Source organism: Podarcis vaucheri (assembly GCF_965113315.1).
Source record: "Podarcis vaucheri genome assembly, chromosome: 8".
NCBI classification, from domain to species: Eukaryota; Metazoa; Chordata; class Lepidosauria; order Squamata; family Lacertidae; genus Podarcis; species Podarcis vaucheri.
The window spans coordinates 45,776,171-45,796,052 of NC_138766.1; the positions used below are offsets into that span (position 1 = coordinate 45,776,171).

Here is a 19,882-nt window from a genome sequence, read left to right on the forward strand (position 1 = left end):
TTGGGGTAGAATTCAATGTAGCACTAAGTGAACCTTCCATCAGCTCAATACTTTAGGCTTGCACAATGGAATGTTCTTCCTTGTACACCATCTAAAGGTTCAAGGGTTCTCCTAATCTTCTGGATTTGGAGAGGGTACAAAAGACACAGGCAGGGAAAGGAGCACAAGTGGAAATTCTTTTGCTGACAGGATGTGGTAACGAAATATCACCACCAGTGCTTTATCTCCCTATCTTTGTCATATTTGATGTGCCCCACATGTTTCATAAGCAATAGTATAAAGAGATACTGCAAGTAATAAAACATACAATATATAAAAGAAATAATTTTAACTGAAAACTACCTGTTGGCAACCATGGATCTGATGAGGGCTTTACCAGTGTGTTCACTTGATCCCAGTTAAGGTCATCATCATCAGACTGACTATATCCACATGATGCAAAAGGTTCATCAAATGAACAGCCACCTGTTAAAAAGAAAAGAAATAAAATAACTTGAATGCATTCTTTGACTCCTGCATTTTCATTTAAATTCCCTGCTTGCAAATCTGTTACTACCTTGAACATCACAATAGAACAAGTTCCCCCCAATGAACCCAGCATAAACTTGTTTCCAAAATGAGTGTTAAATCCCTGCAATCTCCAGAATGCAGATAGTCACTGTATGAGCCACACATCCACAGTGAGGGAATGGGGACAGGAGGGAACTTGGGATCTGGCAGAAAAGGATTATTTTCTTATTATGATGGAGATGTGCTTGACACAAATGTGTCAATGTCTGCCGTCTATGCACTACAATCATGTCCTTTGTCAGAAGGACCTATAATCAACAACAGAAACTAAGTTCTCACTCAATGTTGAGTTTATTTGCTGCTTTTAGTATGGTACCAATGCACTATAATACTCCACTTATAGCCATGAGTTGAAATACAGTACACATGCTAGTTCAAATACTCAAGCAAGTTCAACAATTGGTTTATGTAACCCTGAGGCAATATTAGTTTACACATTTTCTACAATGAATCACACTTTCTTTTTCTATTTAAATGTAGATGGAACATCCAATGACTTGCTAGCATATAAAGTCACCCTACCCTTACGCAACTCCCAATAACTGGTTTTGTCTTCAGTTTCTATCTTGTTATTCTATAAATTTAATCTAGAACTTGGGCTCAAAAATTCTTTGGTTCACAATAACTGGTTCACAATGCCAGCAAGTGTTAATTAATAAATTATAAGAATAACATTTTCACAAATTATGTTGATGTGATCAGAAAAGGTTTCCCAACCATGCTAGTGTTTGGTTTAACTGGTATACTGCACTCTTCAGGAAGGCTATCCCCACTTGTCATGCTTAAAAAAACAAAACACTTTCCCCAAGCCTAAGTCCTGGTGGAGGTAGATAGTGTGTGCATACATGTCAAGGGGTGTGTGTGGTGTATGCATGTTTGTGATGCACAACAGTTTCCCCAGTTTGCAAGTATGCCAACTGGCCAAAAAAGGTTGGTGGTTTCACTGCTATATACTGCTTTATGCTAAAAAATAATGAAATGGGAATAAAATACTACTAAGAGCTATGGCTAAGAAAAGGAACAGGAATGGCTAGTTGAACTATACTCACACATTAATACTCTTAATGTGAGATATGAGAAATGACTCATCTGGGAAGCAAACATTAATCATTAATTTTTTCAACATTCATCCAAACACTTTCTTCTTCACTTAAACACCACCATCTGTTTTCCTTTATAATAAACCTCACAAACATATTGCATATGCCCCGGTGGAAGACAGATAGGTCATTTTCACACAGTTATAAATTGTGTTGTAAGGAAGAGTCTTGTTTATTTTCAAGGGAAATTAGCAGTCCTGGACACTGCATCTTTCTTGAACACTCTTGACTGTACCCACCTCAATTAAAAATCACACTGTAATAGTAAGCTCATTAAAGAACTCATGGTTCTTACTCAATATTTCACCTCGCCAACAAAATATAATTTGTCTCAGATAGGAAGAATGAGATAAATTTTGAAATCAAGGAAATCTCCTCAACAGCTTATAGTTTGCTATTATTTTGTGTCTGGGAATTTTAGAATATGAAAGAAAAGCTAGTTCCATAAAACTAAAAATATGTATTTTTAATGGATGGATCAGTGAAATGATATCCCTTGTGCTAAACCACAGAAAATATATCAAGAATGAACTCCGGAAAAATCCTATGGTTGCCATATCTAGGAAATATTTCATTGACTATCTGTAACAACCTGGTGCTAACTATGCAGGCTTTGATGTGCACACACTGTGTGCACAAGGGCAAGAGCACAGTTCTGTTACGTCCTGTGGAAGCCTCCATACAAGGGAGTTATAGCTACAAGCGGAAACATTATACCCCAACATAATACAACAATATATGACTACCTAATTCAGATAGGGTAACAGTAAATTAAGCAAAGGATAGTGCATTGGAGAACAGCAGCAACCAGTCTATTCACGCTTCCTTTTGTTCTCCCACTTCCTTATGCCACTCCTATATGCTACATTTAATTAAGGGTTGTGATAAAACTGAACACTGGTAAACAAGGAAATCAACTGAAATCAGGTGCAAAATTGCTCGGGTTGAGAGAGAGAGAGCAGGTGTGTCATGCCATTTTTAAAGATGGAAACATAACTTTTTTAAAAAGATGTTATGCCTTTAATCACCCTCCTGTGTCCAGTGAGACACTCAGACACTGCTGTATCCCAGATGTTCAGGGGCATTTTAGACTGGTTCTTCCATTGTTGAGCTTTCATCAATCGTACTGCAGTCAGTAAGAAGTCTCTGTGGTGCAAGGTGGAGCCCAAGCCTATATCTAAAGATAGTAGGACTAAGGAAGGATTTTGAGAAATAGGTTGGATTGTAAATGTGGATATAATGGAAAATACTCTATTCCAACTGTTTCTCACATGGGGGCATTCAAGTTGTTCTATTTTAATAAATGTAACCACCATTCCATTTCTCATGAGTTTTCTTTGTGGGTATGTAAGGTCAACCGAACAGGTGCTTCTTACACGTCCATCACCCCTGATCCTCACCAGGTGCTGAAAATACGGGAAGGAGCAATACTACTGGCCACACCTATGTTAGTCAGGCATGTAAGCAGTATAGCAGCACATTGAAGTATGCCAGTGCAATATCTTAAGCACATGTCTGATATAATGGATTCATGCTCCTTATTGATTGAATGATGGCTCAAGTGGTTTGAAAGAGCTGGGATATAATAAAGTTTCTTATACTGTATTAAGTTTACAGTGAGGCATAAAAGCCCTTAACTTTTCACATAACTTTTCACAATTATGATTGGAGGAAGAGGCGCAGCATTCAAACTAGTACTATTGAAGGATTTTAAGTGTCACATCCATGTCAAACAAACTAATCTCCAAACAACATACCATTATATATAAAACACAGAAAACAAAAACAAAATAAAGGCATAATTGAGCATAATAAAGAACATAACAGAGCGCATCAAGAATACATGCAGACAAAGAACATACTCATATTGAATGGTTCCAGTTTGTAAAAGAAAGGAACTGTGATCAAAGCCTCACACTTCTGCCAGATTTGACACCCAAAGTAGAAATAGAGAGGAAACTGCATTACTATAAAGGAAATGAATATCAAAGCAGTCTATGTGGAGCCAATTTTTTTTTCCGTCCAAAAGAATGAAAGCTATGTAAAATATTAATAAGCTCAGGTACATGCTTCAATTAAGAAGTTGAGCTACACCTCTAAAACACCAGCTGGAAAACTTTAAAGTAAACTCTATCATTTGCAAGATTCGGATCTAATACATAGATGACAGAATGATCTAACATATGCTTTGGAATTGCCCCAAATTACCAAAAATCTGGACTGCTGCCAAAACAGTGCACATTATTACATCAAAGCCAAGGCATTGGAGTAGTCTCTCCACACACACACACACACACCAACAGACAACACAACACTAAACATACATAATAAAACACACACAAACAATTCTTTATACTTCTACTAATGCTATTATCAGGTGTTGTAACACAGATCCATCTGAGACCCTTATGTAAGGTTTATTTAGATAAATAAAACGAATACCATTCCATTGACATAGGGTGGATGAGCATGTGAGCCAAGGCGCACACAACTCTTTTCTCATGCTAAACTATTATAGCCAAACTGAGCAATGTGCATGTGAATTATTATACATTCATACTGCCTGATTGTCTTAATCTTTCCCCTAGCTTTATTGAAAAAGCATGATTTCACATCCTTGAACAGGACTTAGATGAGATACATACATTTGCAATAAGCAATGTATTATTCCCAATCCCTATGTTTGCTAGGGAATATAAAGCTATTAAAATAGTTTCCATCTGAGCATTGTAGGTTAAAATGTCCATGTTTAACTATTCATTACAAAACTGAGTAAAATTACCAGTTAATGCAAGCAGCTCCCAAAAGATGATATAAAGAAAATTTTTAAAGAGTCATCTATTAAAAGAGTTCATTATCTCATATTCCCTAGCTATTCTATAAATTGGGATTTAATATCATTATCTGTCTTAGATATTTAAAGTGAAAATTTAAATTTTACTTATTTTGCAGGTCCAAAAAACTAAGTCTACAAAATTTTCCTATATTTTTGGGTTGCATGAACATCTGTGGACCAACTTATAAGAATGATTTTGCCTCATTCATATATTCCCTCTGAATTCTAACACTTAAAAGCAGCAAGTACTTTTCAAGCTATCAATATGAAGCTATATTTCATATTCAGTATAAAATCCATAGAGAATCACACAATGATAGATATGTAGAGTTGGAAGGGACCATGAGGTTCATCTAGGCCAACTCCCTGCAATACAGTGGTACCTCTGGTTATGAACTTAATTCGTTCTGGAGGTCCATTCTTAAGCTGAAACCGTTCTTATCCTGAGGTATGCTTTTGCTAATGGGGCCTCCGGCTGCGCGCGTACCTCCGGCACACAATTTCCGTTGGCATCCTGGGACAAAGTTCGCAACCAGGAGCAGCTACTTCCGGGTTAGCAGAGCTTGTAACCTGAAGCGTTCATAACCAGAGAGACCACTGTATAGGAATCTCAACTATCCATAATAGATACGCATCCAACCTCTGCTTAAAAACCTCCAAGGAAGACGAGTCCACCACCTCCCAAGGAAGTTCATTCCATTGTCAAAAAGCTCTTAACATCAGGAAGTTTTTCCTGATATTTAGTCAGAATCTCCTTTCTTGTAACTTGAAGGCATTGGTTCAGGTTCCACCCTCCATAGCATGAGGGTAATGTAAAGCTTGCCCCATCTTCCATGAGGCAGACCTTTAGGTATTTAAAATGGCTATCATATCTCTACCCTACTACCTCAATTGTTCCTCATAAGGCTTGACTTCTAGACCCTCAATACCTTCATCCAAGAGTGACTAGTGGGGTGCCACAGGGTTCTGTCTTGGGCCCGGTCTTATTCAACATCTTTATCAACGACTTGGATGATGGACTCAAGGGCATCCTGATCAAATTTGCAGATGACACCAAACTGGGAGGGGTGGCTAACACCCCAGAGGACAGGATCACACTTCAAAACGACCTTGACAAATTAGAGAACTGGGCAAAAACAAACAAGATGAATTTTAACAGGGAGAAATGTAAAGTATTGCACTTGGGCAAAAAAAATGAGAGGCACAAATACAAGATGGGGGACACCTGGCTTGAGAGCAGTACATGTGAAAAGGATCTAGGAGTCTTGGTTGACCACAAACTTGACATGAGCCAACAGTGTGACGCGGCAGCTAAAAAAGCCAATGCAATTCTGGGCTGCATCAATCGGAGTATAGCATCTAGATCAAGGGAAGTAATAGTGCCACTGCTGCTCTGGTCAGACCACACCTGGAGTACTGTGTCCAGTTCTGGGCACCACAATTCAAGAAGGACACTGACAAACTGGAATGTGTCCAGAGGAGGGCAACCAAAATGGTCAAAGGCCTGGAAACAATGCCTTATATGAGGAACGGCTAAGGGAGCTGGGCATGTTTAGCCTGGAGAAGAGGAGGTTAAGGGGTGATATGATAGCCATGTTCAAATATATAAAAGGATGTCACATAGAGGAGGAAGAAAGGTTGTTTTCTGCTGCTCCAGAGAAGCGGACACGGAGTAATGGATCCAAACTACAAGAAAGAAGATTCCACCTAAACATTAGGAAGAACTTCCTGACAGTAAGAGCTGTTCGACAGTGGAATTTGCTGCCAAGGAGTGTGGTGGAGTCTCCTACTTTGGAGGTCTTTAAGCAGAGGCTTGACAACCATATGTCAGGAGTGCTCTGATGGTGTTTCCTGCTTGGCAGGGGGTTGGACTCGATGGCCCTTGTGGTCTCTTCCAACTCTATGATTCTATGATTCTATTCTATGATTTACACAGGCCCGACAGAACCCTGTGGCATCTCACTTGTCCCATTTCCCCAGTATGTTAAGGAACTATTAGTCTTTGGGTTCTGTTGGTCAACCAGCTACAAATCCATCTGTCTAGCCCTCATTTTACCAGCTTGTCGGCAAGAGTATCATGGAAGACTTTGTCTTTTTGAGTATTTCTGACCATGACTCTCACCCAGTAGTTCCTCCAGCTTCTTGAAATCAGCATTCAAGTAGAGTGTGTGTACGATTGCATGCTTTCCCTTATCTGAGTATAATGAAACCCAAGAGAACATGATCGTTTCCTCTCAAGGTTCCCAGTATTTCCACTTTGTCAATCAGTTCCGCCCTGTTGGTGAGGACCCCCTTGTTTCTTCACCCATCTTCTGGGAGATGAAAATGTGTGTGAAAAAATTGATGAATTTGTTGGCCCTTACATTCATGGCAGAGTTTTAGTTCCAACAGATATCAAGGTAGCTGAAGTCTCCTGTGATTACTAGATCTTTCCTTTTGGAATGTTTGGTAATCTGTTCTAAGAAGATATCATCCAAGTCTTGAGTCCGGCCTGGAAGACTATAGCAGACCACCCACTGTAAGGTCACTGTTGTTTCCCTTGCCTACAATTTTTACCCATATACACTCAATCTGTCTTTCATTTTCCAGCTCATGGATCTCTTCACAAGTGTGCACATCCTTTACAGATAATGCTACTCCTCCTCCCTTCCGATCTGGTCTATTCCTTTTGAACAGGTTACACCCTCAATTGCTACATTCCAGTCATGAGTCTCATTCCACCATGTTTCAGTAATGCCTATTAGGCCATATTTGCCATCCTGTATTAAGAGCTCATATTCTTCTTGCTTGTTCCTCATACTCTGTATATAGCATAGAGACAACTGAAACCACAAGTCATTCCCTCCTGCTGCTTCCTTTTTGTAGTTCCCCCACCCTTTAGCAGGTTTCTGGAGCACCACCTCAGTTTCCTGTGCATCAATGAAGCTAGTATCCAGAATACCAGGTGCTCCCTGTCATCTGTAATATTGTCTATTTCCACCTCAATATATAGTTTAAAGCTCTCCTGATCAGATTCATGATCTTAGCAAACTCTTAGCAAACACATTCCTGCCATCTCTTGCCAAAAGCCCTTCCTCAAGGAAGCGGAGACTAGTCCAAGAAGCCAAATATTTCCTGACAACATCACCTACACAGCGAGTGATTTATCCCCCCCCCCCTTCTTATTAGGACACAACCTTCAACATGTGCAGCTTCATAGTCCCTTGCTATATGTTGAAAGCTGTGTTCAGCGTTATCATTTCTATCTATAAGGAAGGGATTGTGGTCAGCGAGCTTTATAAGACTTCACAAATTCTTTGTCACATCTTGAATCGTTGCACCTGGAAGTCAGCACACTTCCCAGGACATGTTGTTACTTTCACACCTTGCTGTCTCTGTCCCTACCATCACCACACATCTCTTCTCCCTCTGGAGCAGCAGGAATCGTTCTGTACACCATCCCTTCCAGAGTCACCTTGTTGTATTGTGAAATCTGCAACTGCTGTCCTTGCTCTTCTGGCCCAGAATTGGTACCCAATATGAGGGCATGCAATCCAGTAACACAGCATGGTTCCTGACATGGTTCCTGTGCATCACATTCCTCCAGCTGTTCGCCTCCTGCAATGGGCAATCCTCCTCTCTAGGAGCACACTACCTTCATCCCTGTTCCAGGACAGTCCACTCTGCTCTGTTGAAAAAATCCTCATCTTGCCCAGTAGCTCAAAGTGTGGATTGGTGGAACTCAAGTTGCTGTACTTTCACTGCCAGAAAGGCAACCAACTTGCACTTGCTGCAGTTGTAGTTTTGCATGTTCTCAGGCAGTAAGATAAACATGGCACAGGTACTGCAGGTCTGCAACAGCTCCCTTGCCGCCCATATCTCTTGGTCCTACATACACCATGAAACAGCACTCTGGGACGCCCCCTCAAAATGCCCTCGCTAACGCCCCTGTTTACAAGTCCTGGTCATGAGTTCCCAGAAGGCAGAAAGAATTGAGCATTCCTCACTCCACATCCCATATAAACAAAACAAAGCAAGGTATTGCATTCTGTAATCTATACCTTTCCATAAGGAATCCAGCTGTATTTCTCTTCATCTGCACTTCAGCTTTTAAAAGAGGTATCGTCTCCCTTTATACTCAAGCAAAAAATTATTAAGTGCACTTGAAGCTCAGTCGAGCTCCCTGGTGCAGCTCATTTTTAATGAGCATCTTGTCTTCATGTTCCCCAGAAGACAAGATCCGCAAAGCAATCTCAGACAATTTGAAAATGAGGTCTGCTGCTTCCCCAAACCGTTGTCTTTTTGAGCCTGAAAACTTCCTGTTAAAGCCATATGGGAATGGTGGACGATTTTAGTCAAACCTGATTTCACTCTTTTTTTTTTTTATCACAAGATCCTGCTTAGAAGCCCTACTGTGGCTTGGAAGTGCATGCAGTCTGCTTTATGCTTTGAACTTTAGAAAGGATTTAAACAGTCAATCTCAATATCATTATAATTCCAAGTGCATTACCTTCATATTGGTTGTGAGAAAATAAAAATAAAAAGTTTGAAGCTGATTTCATGGGTAATCCTTTCAATTTACTTGATGAGTTTTGCAGCTGCAAGTGCACGCTCTTAAATAATAGCATTTAAAGCAGCAGTAGAAATCCTGTGTATTTAAAACACTTTCCTTGTATTAAGTAAAGAACAAAAGCAGTATTAAGTTTTCTTGGCCTGAAAGGATTGCAGTTAGACAAAAAGAAACATTTCTGCAGTAATTACCAACCATTTCTTTAAAATATACACCAGCACCAGTACTTTTAGTAATGCACCTTTAACCAGTGGTTACTTTGGCCTCCATGACCAAGTTCTGTGTTCTACTATCATAGGCTTTAAAAGGTTGTCAAAGTGATTCAGTTAGAATTCACACAGATTAACCAAAAACAGGATTGCAGTCATAGGGAGCAATTCACCAAGCTAATACAGAAAACACATTGCAATGGTGACGGTTGAATCTACTGTACAGGGATACAGCAAGTATTCCTAATTTGCAGAATGTTATCTTAATCCTTGTGTATTTTTACTGGTAGCTACTGTGTCTATTTTGTGAAGTGCTATACGCACTCCAGTGCCTTGGGTAATAAGACACATATTACATATCTTTTCTGTCATGATCTCTTCTAACCTCTGCCAAAACCCCCCCCCTCAATTTGGGGCAGAAATTCATATACTGAATGAAATAAAATCAATGGTGTGTTGACTACATATATTTACTCCTATACTTTCTTTACCCATTTTGCTGAAAACAGTTTTAAGCGTTTGTTTTCTCAATACTTTTTTTTGCTTGAAAAGTTTCTGTTTCTAAGCATAAAAGTCAACTTCCTTCCACTGCTCAAGGCTACCATAGTTTGTTTCCAATCTGCTCATGAATGACCCAGTGCTAACAATAGAATTCATTATTCAACTTAGATCCTTTTAGTAACAGCTGTTGGTAGAGTATTTTGTCTGTAGCAGAAAAACCTTCAGAAATCTGTGCTTCTGCTGCACACCAGACTGATCAACATAACTGAAATCACCCAAAACTCCCAGTAGCCACTTTATCACATGATTTATTTGCATCCAAAAGTGTCATCTCATCTAGTTGGTAGCCATGTCAAACTCAAATGTCCAAATCTCTGTTTTAAAATCTACAGTTGTACCTCTACTTACATATCCCTCTGGATACAGAATCTTCGGGTTACAGCCACAGCAAACGGAAGGGTATACTTACGGGTTTCATCGCTTGCACATGGGCAAAAGCATGCCTCTATTTACTATCAGCCCTGAGTGCTCACTGGAAGGACAGATCGTGAAGCTGAGACTCCAATACTTTGGCCACCTCATGAGAAGAGAAGACTCCCTGGAAAAGACCCTGATGTTGGGAAAGATGGAGAGCACAAGGAGAAGGGGACGACAGAGAATGAGATGGTTGGACAGTGTTCTCGAAGCTACGAACATGAGTTTGACGAAACTGCGGGAGGCAGTGGAAGACAGGAGTGCCTGGCGTGCTCTGGTCCATGGGGTCACAAAGAGTTAAACATGACTAGACGACTAAACAACAACAACATTTATGTTATTTTCAGGGTGTGAACGGACCCCCGGAATGAATTAAGTTCGCATCTGAAGGGTCCACTGTAGTTTGTTTTCTGTAGTTCATTTCTAAGCATCATCTCTGATAATCAAAAACAATTTTACTTTGTGCTTCACATCTTTTTTTTCCTTCCTGAGAAGAACTAAAGAGCTGATTTATGTAAAGGTGAATTCTTTCAGCACCCTTAACATATGGAGCTTTAAGAAATGAAATGCTGAAGACAAAATATGTGTGTGAGCATTTAATATGCACGTTTTAAAATATCATCAATAGGGCAACAAGCAGGATCAAGACTGCTGAGCATGGCAAGGGTGCTAACCCTTTATTTCTGTGCTGTGATCCTGCAAAAACTACATTCCAAAAGCTAGTCGCTCTAGCAGGGAATCTCCCCACACACAACGGTCTGATCGGTGTTTTAAATAATTTAAAACATGCACATTAAATGTTTGTACACCTCTGACATAGTGTATATCAAGTACCCCTGCCCATGAGGCAGACTGAAGCAGCCACCGCTGGTGGCAGAATCCTGCAGGGTGGTGCCCCTGTGAGCACCCTTCCCTGCTGCCACCACTGCCCCCCTACCCCAAAGCCTTGCTTACCAGAGTTGCATGGCGGTGGCTTCTGGCAAGATCTCGTGAGATCTTGCAAAACTCTCACAAGGTATCACTGGAATCCTCTGCTGCACGACCCCAGCAAGCAAGGCTTCGTCGTAGGGAGCGGGAACAGCACCTTCTTCTTTAGCCTCAGGCAACAAAATGTGATGGCCTACCCCTGATGCCAGTTAACAGAACAAAGTGCAACTGCTGTGTCCACTTGGACAAGACCAGCAGCGAACTTCTTTCCCACTTTGTAGATAAGAAGCCAGATGAAAATGAGCCTTAAAGCAATTCCCATTAGCTCTTTGTTTGATACCACCTGCCTAAAGACTGGGCTCAAAATTCCAAAATGGAAAGTAAGAGTCATATGACTGAAGCATTTTTTAAAACAAATATTAAAGCTGCTTTTCTTGAAGTTAAAGGGGAGAGGGCTAAACATAATAAAAAAATGTTTTTCCTAGTCCAAGGCAAAACTTTTTTTGTATACATAAAGTTTCATTAAACTGAGCAAACACTCCCTCTCCACCAAAAAAAAAAAAGACACCCTCAACTTTTATATACTCTGTTCTGACCCAAAAAAATGATTACTAAGCAGAAATCAGGAAGCAGATTAACAAAACATGGTGTGCTTTGTACTAGTCTTTATTGCTATTCTGATAAAAGTTCTTAAATACAATTTAATTCACTCTAGAGTGTAGTTAAATAGTCTTGATTGATGGTACCTTCTCTTAGTCTTTTTCATTTGTTAAATTATGACAGATGACTTATGTACATTACAGAATTTCAATGAAGTTCCCCCCTTACTTTAATTAAAAGTATCCCATCCACAGTTGTTCATAATCTATCTCTCCCAGAACAATGTGACAGTCAGCAATGATGATAAATAAGGGGAAGGCCAAAACATTACAGAGTCAGTCCCTTGATGATGTGAGGAGCAACTGGCATGTGAATACAGAGCAACTATCTCAGCAAATTTGCAGCAGTGCTGGCTCAAAATACTTCAACATGCAGTTGGTCTATAGATTTCATCATCACTGATTCTGCTGAATTAAAAAGAAGTCTCCCTATAAACATGTGTCGTCATCATCCCCTGTCATAGCAATCTTGAATGCTGCCCAGTTTGAAAGAGAAATGGAGTTTTCTAAAAGAAAGTAGTGGCTCCTACATACTCAGGAATGTCCTAGGTATGAAAAAGTATGTAGGAGAACCATGATCTTCCAGATCCTATGGAATGTTGTTCACAGCTGAGCCTACAGATATAAGAAACAAGAGTAGCTCACACACTACAGAAGAAATCCTGGATTTATCTATTGTTTTCTATGGGCATCTCTGTCTTTTGTTTCATGACTGACGGTACCTCTGTTAACCAATGACAGGAAAGAGAGAATCCTGGATTTCTTTAATCTCTATTGTTTTCTCTTCAGCTTCAGAGGATGAAGGGAAATGAACTAAAGAACCAGAAGTCAGGCAGACTGTGTGAGTCTGTCAATTAGGTCTGTGGCTGACACGGTGAAAGAGGTAGGCAACCCAGGAAAGCCTGAAGTCTTGACAAGCCTGAAGTCTTGACAGCCAAATGCTTAAGGCCAGCAAGCTCAGCCACAAGCAAGGTGGTGTAAGAATGCACACAATGGCTCCACCCTCCATGCATGCCATGTGGTGAGGAATTTTGATAAGGCAGGGTTCCGCACATCAATTTGGATGTTTCACTCCAGAATTTGGACTCAATGGATTCCGCAGGCATCCTTACTAGCAAGATAAATGGGACCCTTTTACAGACCAGTATCACAGAATGCAGAAGACTGACAGTGGGTGTAAATCAAATAAAACAAGAAGCATTCACCCTTGAACCACTCTGAGTGTCAACTACTTTTAGCTATTGCCCTTCTTCACTGCCCAAATTTCACCACCCACAGCTCTTCTAGGGCAAAATAGGTCCATGCATGGAAGCACCCTCGGCGGATGAGTCTGGACATAGCATCTGTTTTCTATTATGGCACAAGGCCAGGGGGGCCTTGTATGCAAGCAAGCAGATTAGCGAGCTGCAGGCTATAAACCAAAGGAGGAACATTCAGTAATGAACTGAGTGGTGGAATGAGGAAAGTGATCTTTGAAATTACTCTTTCCCCTTCCTTCTTGCTATTCATACCTGCTTTGGTATGAAGAATTGAGACTTTTTAAAGGTCATTCTTAATTGCATTTCTAAAATGAATTTTAGATGTAGTTGCTGGTATTAAACATGGAATGAGTATATGACCAATTAATTTTCTTTTCTTTACTGGAGAGAATATGGGTTATCTGCTGCACTTTTATTTTGTGAAGTGTATAGAGAGGTCTAGAACTTGAATATGTATTTTTTCTTGAAGGGGTATCAGGGAGACTTGTCCATATTTACAGGCCACTGCAACTGTACAAACCACATTATTTATTTTTATTTAAAGGTATTTTGAAGCTGCTTAAATAATAATAATAATAATAATAATAATAATAATAATAATAATAATAATAAAATGTGTCTCCTTTTCAGTTCGCAAGAACCCTGCACTATAATTCTCAGGATAGCCCATGCAATTCCATGAGTGACATTTAGCATTCTAAGTGTTGATCAGGCAGTTCAAAAAGGCACAGTCAAACATTTTTTTTAAAAGGTTTTCAGAAAGCAAGGTATAAAACCTCACAAACATCTACTGAAATGCAATGATTAACATAGCACAAAAGTAGATTTTTTAAAACCAAAATATGTAGCATTTTTGTGCTTCAGTTCAGGATTTCTGAATTGTTTTTTTAAAAAATGTAACATGTATGCCCTGCTATTTATAACATTTTCTTTCAAATATATATAGCCCAATACTTTGTTACAAAGTATCATATGCTTAAGTAGGCCTAATAGGCCTAATCGTAAAATAAAGTATTTTGCTTCTGCTCACAAAGTAGACTCTTCTGGGCACAATTAAAAAAAAAATTGATCTAAAGTAACAACATCTGATATGCACAGTTGGCTCTGAATCGGTCCCTTTAAAACACCATTCAAAATAAATTCCTCTTGTTTCACATACTTCCTTTCCGAAAGGAGCATTTACATTCAGAAAATGAGAGCACACTGTGTACCATTATAAATACCTGTGAATTAAAATTATGTGCCTCAAAATTATGTCTGTCAGATTCTACAGCATCAAAACGGGCAAGTTATTCTAAGATGACATAGTAATTATACTGTGTGGAACTAGCATTACTATAGCTGAAGTTGAAAAGCACTATTCCAAACTGCTTATGGCATGCTCAAATATTTCAATGCAGGATTCCAGGGACATAACAAGGCCTATAGCTGTGATATACTTGGGACTGCGTTAGCTTACTTATTCTCACCCAGCTTCCCACTAAATCACTAAAAATATATCAATTAGTAATTCAACAAGTAAATTGTAGAGATGCAACCCAAAATAAAGTATGAGAAGATAATGTTAGGAAGTAACACGGAGGGCACTGAATAATTCTGTGCCTCTGAAATCCCTACAATGGCCGCTTACCGTCTTGCCGGTGAGCTGCGCTTACAGCACGATGTGGTGCCTCCTCATGCCTGAAAACGCAGAGCCATTTTAGAATGTTTCCCTGTCCCCTCCGGCCACCGCAGAGGCTCACAGGTTCCCGCCAAACCTGTCCTTCAAATGAGCCAATCCACAGTGGCCCTGGAGAGGGGGCAAGGGACAGCCATCAACTTAGCAGAGCCAAGCACTCAGCACAGCGTTCAGTCGGCCGTGAGCATCACCCCATCAATAGTTGATTACTGCTCTAACCATTTCTTTTCAGCTAGCTGGGCTTTGCTGTTGTCTTTTGACAGTTGCCATATTCAGGGCCAGGAAGGAAATTTCCCTGCTCTGCAGGTTTCCTCTTCCCCATAGCACTAGTCACAACTTTGGCAGTTCAGGCCTTGGGCGGAATCCTATAGTCTTTCATCTAATTGGGGTGTGCTGAAGTGCTGACCCACCCACCCACACCATTCCCTGTGGCGGCATTAACAGGGTACCCCATAAAAGGGGTCTGGAGGGAAGTCTCTATACAAAGAACCAACTGTGTATGGCTAGCGGGCCATAGAGCTTCCCTCAGCGTTTGGGGGTCATCCACGTAAACCTGCGATTTGCAATGGATCTACACCTGGATAGACCCTGTCATGCCTCAGTTTCCCCCAACAGGGAGGCTGAGAGGGATACACACTCAATGCTTATGCCAAAGCTTTCTACATCTGGAATCAATAAAGCTGTGGCCATTTAAATCCCAGACAGTTGTTGTGTCCATTCATTTTATCACTCAGCAGTTAGGCTGCTGGTTCCTGCCCAGTCAATACACAGCACTGTCAGTAACAAGCATTAAAATGCTCACTGCCTGCTTTTTCATAGCATCCATCTCCCTAAAATTATTTCCATTAATTTTAATAACAATTCAAGTGAGGTTGCAAACTACAGTACTAAAATTGATGGTATGCTGCCCGTAGATTACTTAAAAGCCTTAGCTTGCTTCATTTTTTTATTATTGAAAAAAAAGAAAGCTACAGAAAAAAGAGAAGCTACTTCCTTTCATTGTTATTGTACTTCAGCATCATAAACATTTCCCTTGGGCCATTTTTATAACATCAAAATTTCAGCATTCATACACTAGGATATCAAGAACACTTGCTACAGTTGCTCTGAGAAAATTCACGGTAAATTAAGCAATCACCGGCTTCTCCGGTAACCTTTCTGCCCCATGATTACAAAACTTATGTATTACACCCAATAAACCCCTTCAGTTTATCAAACCTCAGCTTCATGATATGTGAAAGCAAATGTTGTCATGTAATAAAAATAAAATACTTGGTGGCAGTTTATTATTTTTGTTGGTTATTATGTTGTACATTTTTATATTGTAAACTGCTCTTTGATCTTCAGATGGAGGGTGCTATTGAAATTTAATAGATAATAAATAATGTCCCAGCAGTAGCCAATAAACAAACAGGTATAGTTTGCACAGTGTATGTATACCGTATACTGGTTGCTGATATACATGGACAAAATATGCATATCTCACATCATTTACAATTGTGCAAGTGAATAAGCATGTTATAAATCTCATCACTATCATTTTGGGTGAAGACAGAGGCAAAGCAGGTGTTGAGCCTTCTCTCTATCACACAATATCGTTTCACCATTTTTTCCATGTAAGCAACCTTACAACTTGCTTGTTCTTCCTCCTGGTTTGACCACAGCCAAAGAAACTTAATTTTTATTATTATTTTTCACATTTAGAGGTCATATATTTATACATTTTTAATTTTGCAAAAATATTAAAATGATCCATCCAGCAAAATGTTCTCTCACTTTACACTTTTCTTTTTATTGTACATTTATTGTTACTACTGCTTATGACATTGTCAGGTTCATCTATATTATTTGTACCTGGAAAAGATTTTGTGGGGGTCTTACAGCTTTATTTCCTCTCAGGCCATATCCTGTAACTTCCTGCTGAAATCCTGCAACTCTTCATACCACATATATTCGGGGAGGGGGTATTGTGTCAAGAACATGTTGCAGAATACAATTGGAATGGGGGGACCCCCCGAAGTAAAAGCTTGCAATCTCCTCCTTGAGGAAATGTTGGAAAAGAAGAAGGGGGGAGGCACATGGGCCTGCGGCTCCTGTACATTAATGCTAAACCACAGTAAGATCACAAAATCAAATTATACACGAACATTGCTTTATTTTTGGAATATTAATGTGGAGGCAGGACAACAACAAAATAATTCAAGAACAGAGTTCTGAGATTTTTTTTTAAAAAATACCTAATTATATGATGGCCTCAGGGTGTATCATAATTAAAGTTAAATGAATTTTCTCATTTTTCCATGAAAAAGGTATATGTAATACTTAGCATGCAACACGTGTCACCTTCTTCATGGCATTAACTTTCAACCTCTGCTAGTGGGAGGAAGATGTAGTTGAGAACTTTCCTTATTATGTATTCCATTCTCCTATCTCTGAAGATATAGGCACGTGTTTCTTTCTTGGTTACAATAGAATTGTTCTCATTAGCCTTAATTTTTAAAAATCACATCACCGTATTTTTCCATTTATAACGCAAGGTTTCTTGCTTTAAAAAATTAGTAAAAAAAATGGGGGGGTCGTTTTATACATGGAACATGGGCATCTGGGGCGGGGTTAATATTTAAACAAATGTCTGGGATTTGGGGATTGGACAGGCTGAGGCAGTCCCTCCAGCCGCCGTCCCCTCCTTCTCCTCTCTCTGCCGGCTGTGCGCTGGCAAATGGCTTGCCTTCTGCAGCCGCCATCACCTTGGCTACCTCTCCTCACCCTTCTTTCTTTCCCCCCCTACCCCTCAACCCCCCACCCTGCCCCTGGCCCGCTCCCCACCTTCCTCAGCTTGGTTTGCTTGATGACATGGCCCAGCAGACTGGGTGCTCCCTTCCCCATCCTCTGCCCCAGCGTCCTGCTCGGGAGCCTCCTGCCCTCGCTTCCCCACAGCCGCCAAGGGGGGGGGGCATGTGGTGCCCCAACCACTGAGCCTGCTTCCGCACCACCGGCACTGCATGCACCTCATGCTGGAAACCTTCCGTCACCACTGCCAATCATCCGGATTTTCACTTCTATTTTAGGGTTTTGCTTTCAAAATTGTGGGTTGAAAAAAATAAGGCTCGTCTTATACTTGGGATCGTCTTATACACGGGAAAAATACGGTACTTGCTAATAACAAGGAGAAGATTATAATGTTTATTTTTTTTAGTCCGCAAACAATATTTTTGATATCTTCTGATCACAATTTTGTCATTTCTGCTATATTCTGAACTTTTATTATAATTTATGGCTAATCAAATAAAAGCAAATTTATTAAAATATTAATCAAAGGCAAAAGCCACAAATACTTAGTGCATAGATATATTTGTCAAATGTATTTTGTAGGTATCTTAAAATGCCTGCTTTCAAATATTAATGGGATTTTCTTTTTAGCCAAATAACAACTTCCAGAATGAAGCCTGGCAATCTGTTGTTGTTTCCTGCTCACATCAATCCTTAACCACAAATCTGTTTTGAAAGACAGTGCCTTGTTTTAGCTAAATATCTGCAATAAGTAGGATCTTCTGTTCACTCAGCAGTCCACTAAGCAGGGGGAATGTGTTCCAAAGTTATCTACATATTCGGGCTGAATGGAAGGAAATAAATATATCTTGTTAAACAGTAACTCTTCTGGGTGTATCTTTTGGATTTCTCAATTCCACACTCAAATCAAGAGCATGAAATGGGGACAACAGCAAGGATAAATTTCTATTACTTTGGAAAGGGCTGTGAAAGCAACCATTTTGGCCTTTCTGACCATTTTTCAGTTGTGCTTTCTGAAGTGCCAAAGTTGTTTTCTGCCTTAATTACTGAGGGAACAAAGGAGACTAGCAGCAGTCTACTGAGATGCCCATCTTATTGTTTCCTCATAAGCATGGATTAGTGATGAATAAATCTTTTAATTGACCTGTAGAGATAGACTTTCATTTCTGTCCCTGCAAGAGTTTTAATTACTGATTCCCTCTCTTTTTTTACAGCAAAATATTCCCAAATAAGAAAAAGTTTGCTACTAAAAATGTTTTTAAGCAGATTGAAGAAGTATTAATTCTCATTAGTATTCTAGTACATTTTTATCATCTGAGTGTAATCACGCCAAGTTAAGTGATTTTAAGTCCTATGTTTCAATGAGAGTGTTGAGTATATGTTTAAAGCTTTCACTGAAATGAATGTGTTTTAATTATTTCACTCTTGGGTGTATGGTTATGGGTACATTTGCTTACACAAATAGAGAGAAATAAAATATATTTCAAGTTGAATTAATTCCCTTTTGCACTATAATGCAAATGAATAAAAACAAACAAGAAAAAGGGATAGATATTTCTCATACTAAGTATCAAGCAGTTGCTCAAATAGCCATAAACTTTTCAGTGGTCCATGTCTTACAATACATTATGAGAGCAACATAACTTCCCTGTATCTTCTTTCCATACTGCAGGTAGATGAGAATAATGCTTATATAGATCCACTACAATCTGGGTTCAGACCTAGTTTCAGAGCTGAGTCTGCTCTGATGGATGACAATTATTGCGAGAGGGACAGTGGGAGTATGAAGCCTTTGATACGACTGACTGTGGTACCCTCCTGGACTGACTAAGCAGGACGGGTATCAGAAGCACTGTATGACAGTGGCTCCATTGATAACTTCAAGGTAATGTCCAAAAAGTAGCTCTGGGTGAGTGTTCCTCAGCACCCTGACACTTCAGCTATACAGCTCTATGCCCTCCCCAGTGTGATTTAATATCTATATGAAGCCATCGAAGGCAGTCATTAGAAGTTCTGGAGCAAGATGTCACCAGTACGTGCTCTACTTCTCCATAGCATCTGATTCAGGAGAGGATGTGACAGCTCCAGATCAGTGTCTGAAGGCAGTAATAAACTGAGTGAGGGCCAGTAAACTGTGTTTGAATCCTGGGACGGAGGAAGTTCTTTAGGTGGCTTGGTTCCCATGTTTGGGGAAGTAGCATGCTACCTCTTCTGGACGGAACTGCACTCCCTCTGAAGCAGCAAGTGCATAGCTTGGGGGTACTCCTGGATACATCTGTGGCTGGAATGCCTTTGACCAGCTTCTTCTACATTGCCAGCTACAAAGACAA

At 39.9% G+C, this 19,882-nt stretch overlaps 1 protein-coding gene across 4 annotated transcripts in view; it reads right to left on the reverse strand.

Annotated features, from left to right (window-relative positions):
- PTPRM (protein tyrosine phosphatase receptor type M) overlaps positions 1-19,882 on the reverse strand; it is a 415,073-nt gene that overhangs the window by 299,916 nt on the left and 95,275 nt on the right. For all 4 annotated transcript variants that reach the window (XM_082235318.1, XM_082235320.1, XM_082235319.1 and 1 more), the window contains exon 2: positions 343-465. In XM_082235318.1, coding sequence (XP_082091444.1) covers positions 343-465 — 123 coding nt within the window. The remainder of the gene's footprint in view (positions 1-342; positions 466-19,882) is intronic.